The following is a 12,768-nucleotide window of genomic DNA, read 5'->3' as shown; positions in this document are numbered from 1 at the left end:
GGGCAATGAGGCATGCCAGTGTACTTAACAAACAAAAGGGAAATTAACAATTTAATCTATACTTCATAAACTCTCACAAGATTAAATTCATTAGGTTGTATAGAGCATATTCAATGGAAATTCTAGAATTATAAGCATCACTATATACACGGTGAGTCTTTTTGCAAAGAAAAAAAGTAATTAAACATGTAGCTACATGCTCCACTTAATTTTTATTCAGCTCTGCTTCCTGATTTTCCCATTTCTGAAACTGGCCTGTCACATCAGTGGGAGCCCGAAGAATATCCTTCACATTTAAAAAGAATTCCTGTAAAAGAAGAATATATCTAAAACTCAGTTTAAACTAGACACAATCAATATTTACTGCAAAAAGGCATTATTTCTTAATTAGCCTCCTAAAGTTTATTATTTCAACACTGTTTCAGCGAGGATCTACTGAATGTCTGTCAAAACAAAAAAACCCACACATTTTGCATAATTCTGTAAATCACAGTCATACTGTAGTTCAGTTCTAACTCTTTGCTTTCCATGATACACTAAGATACTCCAAGCTGCTCAATATGATACTTTAGAATTTCTAAAAATTTGGTAATAGGTCTTGTGGCAGATTTTTAAATGTGTTGCTAGCAATAAAAGCTGAGGAAATAAAATGGCTTTATAGTGAGGGCCTATTTTACACAGACATCCAGATTGGCAAAAAGTTCTTTTCACTTACTCTGTAGCACAAACCAAACAAAACATTTTTACATAAAAAGCAGAACAGCTTCAGCTGGAGAGACCAAGATCAATGATCTCAAAATGCTGTACAGCCTCCTTGTGGGAAACGTGGGTTTACATTATAGCTCCAAACTAAGAAGGGTACTGTCCCTGTCCCCTCAGATATGTCTGCAAGGCACAGAGGCAAGTGTTCAATGTACATGGTGAGGAGACAAGGTAGAGCTGATACTCCCTCTTCCCCTTTGGCTTTATTTGTGTGGAGTCTGATCTGGTAGACATTATGAGAGTGTTCGACTGAGTCCTATAAGGAAGCTGAACTGAGAAACTAATCTTATATGCCAGTGCCAAGCTGCTCAGAGATGTCAAAACTTGGAGAGAGCACCCATCTGCAGAGAAATGTAGATGTCTGGAATTTACAAGACTTGACTGTTCAATGGTAACTAAACGAATACTGTGACATCCCTACTGATGAATTTAGAGGGCAAACTCAGTCTGTGGATATGACCTGTATATCCTTGGATTCTCTTTCATGAAACACATATGAGAACACAGAGCTTAGAGACCCAGAGGAGGAATGGAAATCTTACTTACACTCATAAACTTCTCATACTGAATAGCTGACTCCATGGTATTGTTTGAATAATCCAGTGTATCTTTCCAAGAGTGCATGAGGAAAGCCAACCGTAACTGTCGTGCTATTAGGAGTTTCAAAACAAACCAGAAAAATAAGCACAACCTAAAGCATTGTTATGGCCTCCAATACTGCAGTGGCTAAGAACACAATTTTTAATATTCTTACTATCAACATATCTACTAAAAAAGCAAGAACACTATAACCCATATAGATAATACAGACAAGGAACAGAAGAACAAGGAAGCTAAACTTGGTGAAAAGAAAAACACCTGAAGTTAGTTGGTTTTGCAAACTGTTATGTGCCTGAAAAACAGAATGTCCACAGTCACCACACAAAGCACATCAAAAGCAGTTAAATTCCAAAGTAACGTTTACCTGTATGTTTCTTCAGTGCATCTTTTATGGTAATGAAATTCTTCAAAGATTTGGACATTTTACAGCCAGCAATTGTTAAATGGCCAGTGTGCAGAAAGTACCGAACCCAATGATCGTTTTCAAAGTAGGCCTGCAGCAAAACCAAAAAACCCCAAAGACCCAACACTGTTTACACACAAACCATGAGGTAAGATAATTTAAGAATAAAATCCTGAGTACAAAAAGTTATGCTTATACAATACACACGTTAATTTTTAAAAGTGGAGTGATTTGTGTAAGTTACAGTCAAAGCAAAGCATGTTGCTTTTTCACTGCCAAAGCTGAAGGCCTGTTCATTCACCTCAGACTGTGCCAGTTCATTGTCATGGTGGGGAAATCGGAGATCAAACCCTCCTCCATGAATATCCATTGATTCTCCTAGAAGGGATCCAGCCATTGCAGAACATTCAATGTGCCATCCTGGACGACCCTGTTATGAAAAAGACATAACTTAGCTACCAGCGAATTGTCATCCTCTCCTGCCTATGTATCATTTCCCCACTGGTCTGCTGCTAAGCAGTTATACACCTGAGAAAATGACATACTGTGTTACCAAGAAAAAAGGATCTCAACTTCACAGAAGTACTGTTGGGTTTAAAGACCAAACGTGGCATATAAATCTGTAATGCTTTTTCTTTTTTTGTTACGGTTGGAAAAGATCTCTATGATCACCAAGTCCAACTGTCCACCCAGAAGAAAACAAAAACAAAAAACAACCCACCACCAAACAAACACCCACTATGCCCACTCACATCTACAATTCCACATCTTTGATTATGCTGCTTTTTATTATTTTAAAAAAAGATTAATATTTTTTATCACAAGGAAAAAAATACAGAAATCACTCAGATGAAGCCGATAGATAAAGAGGATAAAAAAAGCCAGTAACAGCCATCGTAAACCTGCATGCAGTTCTGTTTAAAAAGTGCCAAATAGACAGACTGATACACCTTTTAAATTCTTAAATTTACAGAGCAACATAATCCACATTTTAATACAGTATCTTGATAATCTCTACATTATTAATATGAGGTGAGGCAACATATTTGTGTAAAATGCTATTTAAGAAGGTGGAGAAGATCCAAATGCTGACTGTAATATCCTTACCTTTCCCCATGGAGAGTCCCATGAGGGCTCTCCTGGCTTGGAGGATTTCCACAAAGCAAAATCATTTGGAGAATGTTTCTCACTTAGGCGATCAGCCGAGATGCTCAGGTCACCTGTCAAAAGAGAAAATGTAAATATGTACATTTTATTTAAACACCAGTATTATTCTTTTTTGACTCACTGTACCTTATATCAAGTGAATAAGAAAAAAAGCATATAAAAAACCCCAAACACACCACTTAGCACTCAAAATTCCTCATAACTAACCTTGATAATCCTTTGGGGTTTTTTATTAATGTTTGATTGAGAGGAAAGCTGACAAGTACCAGCTGCACTACTGTCTAAGTTTTTACATGATACTCATCTACATTCTCTCTTACAGAAAAATTATTTCTTACAGAAAAAATAAATATAGAAATAAACCCCCTTATACTTAAGACAAGTAAGACTGCAGAATCAATCCACTTCAAAATTAAAAGAATCCAAATTAAGGCTAGGATTGTCTTAACCTGCACACACAACAGGATCCTAGGATATTTCTTCCACTCCTAACCTCAGCTGCTGCACAGAATGGCTGGTAGTTGTTCAATAGCTATGTTTACTGTTTTGTTACCATCACAGATGTGTTATGCAATATTTGCTGTTAGCTCCTTATGATCATTTAGATGGTCCTCTCATTATAACCCTTACATATAATTACATATATACAAGACATTATATATATTGTGATTAAAACTCAACTTTAAAACACAGAGAATTTATTATTTCTGGAGTACTGCCCAACACTGAAAGTGGTTAACAATACCACCTACCACAGAAGAATCCAAGGCAGATTAAAGACCAAACTGTCAAACTTGGACTTGTCAATTTTTACGTAAAGGTGTTTACAATATCTAACATTATGCATTTTAAACAGAAAAGTATCATGCTTTTATTTATATTAATTAGCTCGACTCAAAGCTTGGCTTTCTGCTTCCTGTAATAGTCAAAATGACATTATCTGTAAGGACAACCACTACAAATGACCTAAAGCAGCTAAGCTGACAAGCGGTAACTTGACATATGCATACTCCTGCTTAGTTATATTAATCACTCAGCATCAGTTCCCATTTGCAAAAGGACACAACAATTCAACAAAAAATGACTGGTTACATGGTGGAAAGGATACATTCCTGTTACCTCAAGGATGGTGATTTAAGCTAGTACATTTTATTTAACATAGAAGATTTCGGCTGTAAGGATTTGAAGTAATAAAAAACCCAAGCATCCATTTTAAGCTGCATCTTTTAGATACTGCTAGCTTCACCTAGTAGGAGTCTCCTAGTTTCACTTAGTGTGAGGGTTATATTAAAATCTTCCCATATTCTTGTGATAGACTTTGTGAATTATTCACTTGTAAACCCGTCCAACCTTAGGACCAGATAACTAATGAGTCTGGTTTATTGAGCATTTTAAGCTACTCCTCTGCTGTGGCTCAACTCAAAAAACCTGTATTTGGATTTAGTTCAACACAACAAGGCTTATAAAGTAAAAAAGAGCTCTCAGTATGAAAGAGGAATGCAATTATTTGTCACTAAATAACCACAGCCTGAACTGGAGAGCTTTACGCTGGCATGTTGAAGACACAGCTTCAAGTCTTTGCTCCTCGTACTTTGAACCAGATGAACTGCCAAATAACTGGGCTACAGACAAATGACTTAGATATTCACAATTCTGATTTTTAAAAAAACCCAAACAAAAAAACCCCAAAGAAACCAACCCCAAAAGATCCTAGAACGAATAACATAGCTTAGTATTTTACAATTAAAAGCTTTCAGAAAAGTGCTGTGTGCTGGTTTGGTTCTGACATGGTTTCGGTAGCAGGGGAGAGGCCCTAGGAGTGGCTCCTGTAAGCAGATACTAAAAGCTCCCAGGCTCAGGTGACCAAGGTGAGCCATTAGAGAGACAACAGATGCTCCTCTGTGAGACTGACATATGAAAGAACTGAGAAAAGATCTGAGTGCAGAGAGCGCAAAGAACAGCTGAGCTGGTAAGGTGAGGGCAATGCCGGGTGAAGATCTGGAGGCTGGTGAGGAAGAAGGGGAAGGAGGTGCCCGATCAGAAGTTCCCCTGCAGCCTATGGGAAAATGACAAGCTGTCTCCCTGTACCTCATGGAGGAACATGGTGAAGCATTCCCTGAAGGCACCAGGAGGGACAAATGTGGACTTGGATCTGCAGCTGTGAAGGAGCCTGGTCCCACGGGAGGTGACTTCCTGAAGCAGCCCATGACTCTGTGGGAAGCACACGCTGTAGCAGCTTACTCCTGAGGGACTGCATCTCATTGGAAGGACTCATGAACCTTTGGAGAAGTTCATGAAGGACTCTCTCCCGTGGGAGGGACCCCATGGAGAAGAGGGAAGGACTGTAAGGAATCCTTCTTCCTGAGGGGGAAGGACTAGCAGGAACTACCAGCCTGTGAACTGACTCTAAACCACATCCCCTTGTCTGCCTGTGCTGCTGGGGGGAAGGAGGAAGAGGTAGGGGTAACGTATGTAAGCTCTGCTCCTTGTGTTGTCTGTATCCTGTGTGCATCTGATTTGTGTTAAATTACTAGTTTTCCCAAAGTTGAGTCTGCTTTGCCCGTGACCATAATTGGTGAAGAACCCTTCTTGCCCTTTGTCTTGATCCATGAGCTTCCAGTTGGCCTTTGTCCTCCCCATCTCAGTGTGAGGAGGTGGTGAGGGGGATGAGGTGAGTGTGTGACCATGTGGCTGGTTCTTTTTTGTCAGGTTAGGCCCAAACCTAACATGCTGGCTCAATTTTACCAATCTATCAGTAAAAGAAACGCAGCAGGTAAACCACTCATCTCTCATAGTAACTTTGATCCAAACATCAGTGAAATCAATTGAAGAGATCAATACACAACCAGTATCTTCAGCAACTTTAGCAAATCATTATTTCCCCTTTTTACCTTCACCCTCTTGCAGAGCTTTTTGATCACCTACAGCTTCAGGAACCAATTTAGCATAGGAGTGTTTTTCACTGGAATCAAACTTCATAGTATCAAAGTATACAGATCCATTGGACACATACCTGAGAAGATAAAGTACGTTATTTAGCTAACTTTTTACCATGACTTAACAGAATTTTATCCCCAAAATTACTGTTTTAAACCTAAGGTCTCTAGTGAAACCACAGACAGTATAGTAGACCTCACTGTTGTAAAGATTACTTAGGTGAGCTTAAGTTTTAAGGCCTTACCATAAAGATTTCCAACAAATCGTTGAAAGTCATAATAAAATTGACCAACGGGAAAACAACTAACATCTTTTGTTAAGCTGGTAAGAGGTGAGACCTCAGATGACAGTCCCAAGAGAAGAAGTATCTACAATACTCCTAGTCCCTTTAATTTGCAATATTATAACCTGAATCATGTTTGTTTCACAGTTGATTTTGCCCTTCTTCACTTGGCTAACTTTGTCCCACTATAACCATAACAAAAACTCTGACAAAAAAAGTAAGTTTTGGGACCACCAGGAATGCTGATAATTCAGTGCAAGCAATTTTTAACTGTCTTTTTTTTTTTTAAGAGAAAATTTTAAAACATAGCTTTGAAGGAACAATATGCAATTATGGCAGTCTGAACCACGGGTTTGCTTTTTTCTCAATAAAAATACATCCAAAAAAATTGAGATTATTAACAGAAACAGAACTCAAAAATTTCAGACAGGAATCTATTATGATACTTGAGAACTTCTAGAATGCTAGATATTTTCACAAATACTAGACAATGGCAGAAAAACAACTGACAATTACTTTTTTTTTTAAAACTTACATTACTTAAATGTAAAACTTACATTACATAAATTATTTCTAGCCATTTCTGAAACCCCTTGCTGAAGGCCAGGATGAGACTTTGACTATTTCTTTTAATGAATGAGGATGTCACCCTATAGATTGAATAAATTATCTTCTCTCTTTGTAACACATCATAAGAAGCATAGAATAGCACATTTTCACCAGGCAAGAAATAACAGGTCGTTTGCAAAGGAACCTGTTATTTGATAAAACACTACTTCTGGAAAAGACTACTATTGCACATGAAAACAGTTCACAGTTAAGTGTTGGAATTGTTAATTCTAGCTCTAATACAGTATAAGTGTAAAGCATCCAGCAGCAAACTTACCCATAACCATTATCCACAATCTTTTTCACAAAATCCACAATTTCTGGCACATATTCACTAACCCGTGTTAAAACATCTGGAGGTAAAACCTATAAAGTAGAATTTTCTATTTTTATATATATATATTTATACATACGCAAATATGCACTATATATAATTATAGATTGGTTAAAAACTCACTCAAAAACAAGTGACCGTAGAATCTAAGACTCCTATTTCAAGCATTCTGCTCTGAAACAATGTGATGTGGCCATATTTTTATCAGCCTTTTAGGCTATGTTAACAACAAACTACTGCAGATGCCTGCTTTTCCACTTATTGCACTTCTGACAGAACAGGCAATAAGTCCATCTGATTTGCAGGTAAATAAATAAACCTTCACTGATCTGAACCACTACAAATGACACTGTATTTCATCTCTATCAGCTAAATCTGTCTTTGATTGTTATCATCGTATAATTTCTTAGTGGTTGAAGACTGGTAAGTAGTCATCTAAACACTGAGGTTGGCAGGGCTCTCTTGTGCATCCAAGAGAATCTATTTTGAACTTCTGAATCAGTTTATGGTTATAAGTTACATCAAGTGGTAGGGCTGGAGTGCACATGTCAGACTTGACCACCAGTTAACTGACTCTGGTAACATGCACAGTGGATTTAAGATTGCTGAGATGAAAGCAGAACAGGTGTTCATTTAGCAGCTACCTATTCTCATTAAAGGAAATATTTCATCAATAAGCTTGAAATATGAGGTTTTTGAAATCTATTAAGGATCTGAAGAGTATACTGGGCATTTTGAGGCATGGCACATACACTTTGAGAACAGAAAAAAGTTTGTTCACTTACGTTGAGTGCTTCCATATCTTTATGAAATTCCCCTTCCCAGAATTTGGGGAGCTTGGAGAATATGGAATTGTCAGTCACTTGACTGCCTAATTTTGCATCCAACCAGTCAGACAGCAGATCTTTGGCTTCTTCCAACAGGATCTATAAAACAATAATTTTAAGTGAAACTGATTAAAGACTTCCCCTGTTTAAACTCTGCTGAAAGATCTTATTCTGAACAGAGGTTTGCTTAAGGAAAAATGTACTTGGCTATGTATACAAAGCAGTCCATGCCTCTACTAGATTTTTATCATATTGGCCTTCATAAATATGGATGAAACAAACAGAGGAAGTAAGATAAACTGATAAGTGATATATGTTTTTATATCACTCACTTAAATAGGCATGTGGAATTTATGGGTAAACAGCAGATGGGATTTGCAGTTCTATCACATAGATTCCCCTCATTACTACCAGGTCATCCTAACAGCAGCCTTCACATGCCCATTGCTAAAGAGTATTTGAAAGACTAATTTGAACACCAGCAAGGATACTTTTCAATCTTATCTTAAAAGATTACTTTTTTTTACAATAGGATATAGCCCAGAAGGTGTGATTGCTTAACTTGTGGTTGTTTTTTAAAATACTGTTAGGTTAGTATACACTTTTATAAAGGCACTTGATATTAGAATAGCTGGACTTTTTTTTTTTAAAAGATAATTTAAAGAGAGTCTTCTCAAGAAGGGAGCACATACCCTATGCTTCCTACAGTAATTACAATGAATAATCTGAAAGCAAGATAAGATGAAAGTGGAAACCAATTACTAAAAACCAGTAGTTATATTAGCTGACTTGGTTACTGGGACAGTACCAAAGTCCAATAAAGTCAAGAATATTGTTATTAAATGTAATAGTCTTTGGATATAAATTATCTTGAACATAATTTTTTGGGATGTCTTTTCTTCTCTGACCAGAGACAGGAACAGTTGTGTAGAAAACTGCCATCAGTATGGAATGTCATAAATGCATGTTCAGTAATTTATACTGAAACTATTTAATCAAGACAAAAAAGTTAAAGAGAAAGTCTAGATACATGCAGGAGAAAAATCCCTTTTGGGAAGGCAAAAATAACTGAGTATTTATCAGTGTGGAAGGGACAAAAAAAGTCACTGGTAAAAACAGCATCCAAAACCAGTACAGCTGAAGTCAAGGATGAAATTTCCTGTATTGAACACAAAGTACTGTAAAGTCCTCAGGCCCACCATTGCTCTTTTTATGAATAAAAGTTTCCATAATGTTTCAGGGAACTACTACAAGTTAAATTTTATTTTTAAAACCCCTAACAATTATATGCCAAATACAATTTAAAAAACAGCTCAAACTGACCTCTTGACATCTGTTGATCTCTTCTGCAGGGAGTTTTGTTTGCACAGCTTGTTGTAGAGGACCAAATGCAGACCTCACTGCATTTTGAATTCTTTCCAACATTTGTTTTTTATCTGGGTCTGTTGTCTCATTTAATTTAACTGAAAAGAGCTACAATTAAAAAATATATATATTTTAAAAGCAACTTGTAAGACAGTAGCATTGTGTTCCATACACAATATCTAGGCAACATAGTACCTTGCTAGTGATGATTAATGCCTTATGCCCCATAAAAAGCTTTGATACTACTGAAACATACTCCTCATCAGAAATAAAGGTGAAGCTGAACAAGTTTAGTTCACAACCAATTTCAGAAAGACTTCATAAACTACTACATCATCATTACTGTTGTTTAGTAATTTTCATTTTGTATACAGTTAATCACCTTAATTACACAGTCGATTATCACAAACCTGAAAAGGAGAAGTTAAATGTGAAACAGATTCAATTCTATGCTGAGAACATGTCAGGCAATGATGGTTGGGCAAAATTTCCAGGACTCCTATTCCCAGGCTTGTATTCAACTCAGACTGAACATTTCTTTGTTAACTGTAGTTCTAGAAATGAACAGAGAACCACCTTCTCCAACCGTCAGTCTAGCTTACACAATTTATTACATCTCTAAAGCTTTGAAGACTTTCTCCTCTTTCCAAAGCCATCAATGGTACATAAGAGAAATCTCACAAGCTTTAAAAGACTATGGATATACCACTGTTCAAAAACTATTTTAAAGGGTTATTTTAAAATTTTGAATCCTAACACACAGACAAATGTTTTTTTAAGCTTTTTCCCCAACACTCCAACAACAATGCCCCCACAAACAAGTTCTATGGACATAAAAAATCAGGCATGCTTTTTACAGGGATAGTTTCTGTCAGTTCTAAACCAATGGAAAATGAAAGTGATGAGAAGTTCCTATATCATTCTAATTTGTGTGGTACTAGTTAAAATAGAATAACTGAAAAAAGCAGCAAGTTTAAGGTGGTAACAAAGGCAGAGACATTCTTTAGATACTTTGCTATTAGATGCTTTGCTACATTATTGAGTAAGAACCTAAGACACTATCAGGGACTAAATACCACACCCACCTCTGAGGCAGTTTTAACATCTTCAAGTAGCTGATCTGGTGCTAATTTTTTCTCTCTATACTGTTCAAAAAGGTAATTTTGTCTTGCTCTCTTGATGATCTACAAAACAGAAACATGAAAATATTTTTGTGAAGTGACACACAATTATACAAAGTGGAAGTAAAATCCACTACATGCCAAAGGCATTTTAGGATCTTTATAAATTTAACAAGCCAGAAGAATTACATGCAGTAACACAAATTAAACACATCATACATAGTTAATCAGCTACATCAACAGAATTAATTAAGTATATAAACAACAGGGAAATAAAATAAGCTGTCTTTGCAAAATGCTTAGATTTAATTATTTATTGCAATATTCATTTTTATATAATAATACAGGTTTTGGTACTATCTGAATGCTGTAGCACTGAGAAAAATTAATTACTATATACAAAATGTATGTCTAAATTAGAAAGTTTAAGATTCGTCTTAGCTTATCAAATGGTAATTACATGACTGACTTTCATGCTTCCTTCCAAGACCTTACCTTATCATCAATATCTGTAATATTCATACAATAGAAAATGTCATATTTAAAATAATCCCTCAAGATTCTTCTCAAGATATCAAACGAGATATATGACCTAGAGACATAAAAGATATAGGGGTGTTTTTAGTGAACATCTCAAGTCTATTCTATTCTATCCACAACTATTTAAATATCAGCAGTTTTAATGTTCCTTCATCTCCTAATAAGTTTTAATCATACAAGTACATAATATTATAACATGTTTTTAATCTTAAATCGCAAGCATTGAGCCTCAAAATACATTCATCTAAAATTTTTTCTAATCTACATTTTTCTACTTCTCTCTTGCTTCAAACAGGCACTGTTATTACCTATATCAAAATAAGGAACTGGAGTACCTGGCATGTCCCATGTGAGAGGCATCATAAACTGTTGGACCGCAACAGTACCACAAGACCTTTCTTCCATTCTGAGGCTGAAATACTTCCTTAATTGAAAGGGAAGGTATAGTGATCAGAAGAAATTTAAGACATTATCTCAGGCCAGTAACTTCATGTTTGGAAATTAGAATGTGAAAACATGGATTATAATTACAAAAAAAAAAAAAAAAGAGTGTTTATTCCACTCCCAAATTTAACATAAGAAAAGATCACTAGCTTTGTCATGTTAAAGATATAACAGGGTGTGTTAGCACTCTCATCAATCAAGATTACAATGATGTGGACTAGGCAACTAGGCAGGGCATTATTCAAATTGCTCTTGTAAAAGGCAAGATTAGGTTTTCTTTTGCATTAAAAAAGGCTACAGAGTATAATAATTTCACACATAAGATACAACTTATATAACATTAGTATTCTTAATACTCCTCTTTCCCAAAGGACCTTCAAACAAGACCACAAGTTTTCCCAGTTTATATTACAACAATATAATAGATGAGACTTTGCTTTTTCCCCACATACAACATCTAAAGAAAGGAACTTATTTTCTTATGCAATGTACAGCTATATACACACCTGTAGCATATGTATATTTATTGTGTATATTGTAAGATTTGCCCAGAAAACACACTTGACTGACACTATCTCTGGTATGTGCTTGTTAACATTCTGCAGGCTACAACACAGAACCTGTCTACTGAGTAAAAACTTGAGAAACAAATATGTTATGACTTCTCTAAATATGTTTCTAAGGAAATCACTACTTTTCTTTCATTTAGTCACCTTACTGCGTGTCAGGCTGTTATAGAGGCAGAGCCTAGAATGTTTTGTCCCTTCAGGGGCAGACCAGGGGGGCTGCACACGTTTGCCTTTGCCTAGGGGGAAAAAACAGATTTAAAATAACTTAAATGACACTTTCCACAACAGATTTGCAAGACAACATTTTCTCCGTAACACATAATTAACTTAGTTCAAAAGAAAAAGCACATAAAATCAGACAAAGCACCTCCAATCCTAGTAACCAAACTACTTGTGTTAGTGACTTTTGTACAAAGTCACTAAAACGAAAGTAAATTATTTATATCTAGTTTATTTCCAACTCTCTGACTTGTCATTCCTATTAACTCTTGATCCAAGTAACAGGAAGGAAGAGGGTATAAAAGTTAACAGCATGCAACTCAGTTAAGGCATTAACAAGAGCTTTGAAGTACAATGAATTATTAAAAAAATGTTATGGCAGTCCTGGGCTTTCTGCAATGCCTCTGATTTTACTGTGACGGGATATCACAGATCCATACAGAGTTTGAAAAAGATCTCCAGAGAGCAGAGGTAGTCTGTAGAGCCAATATTGACAGAGTATGTGTACTCAGGGTGAGAGGGACAGGAGATGGAAAGGTTTAAAAAGAACTTCAGCTTTTTATCATACGTGGTTGCTATGTACACAAG

General features: G+C 36.1%; 1 protein-coding gene across 1 annotated transcript in view; it reads right to left on the bottom strand.

Moving 5' to 3' along the window:
* The window catches only part of CARS (cysteinyl-tRNA synthetase), a 33,816-nt gene that overhangs the window by 13,294 nt on the left and 7,754 nt on the right, over window positions 1–12,768 (bottom strand). The window contains 13 exon segments of the mRNA XM_010003897.1: window positions 201–307; window positions 1,309–1,412; window positions 1,727–1,856; window positions 2,067–2,195; window positions 2,873–2,985; window positions 5,824–5,945; window positions 7,039–7,127; window positions 7,881–8,021; window positions 9,246–9,395; window positions 10,373–10,471; window positions 10,904–11,000; window positions 11,284–11,372; window positions 12,106–12,197. Of these exon segments, the coding sequence (XP_010002199.1) occupies window positions 201–307; window positions 1,309–1,412; window positions 1,727–1,856; window positions 2,067–2,195; window positions 2,873–2,985; window positions 5,824–5,945; window positions 7,039–7,127; window positions 7,881–8,021; window positions 9,246–9,395; window positions 10,373–10,471; window positions 10,904–11,000; window positions 11,284–11,372; window positions 12,106–12,197 (1,462 nt within the window).

Source organism: Chaetura pelagica, unplaced genomic scaffold (genome assembly GCF_000747805.2).
Source record: "Chaetura pelagica isolate M959 unplaced genomic scaffold, ChaPel_1.0 scaffold28, whole genome shotgun sequence".
Classification (NCBI taxonomy): domain Eukaryota; kingdom Metazoa; phylum Chordata; class Aves; order Apodiformes; family Apodidae; genus Chaetura; species Chaetura pelagica.
The sequence above is the reverse complement of the archived record's forward strand: the minus strand, read 5'-3'. Positions and strand labels throughout refer to the sequence as shown.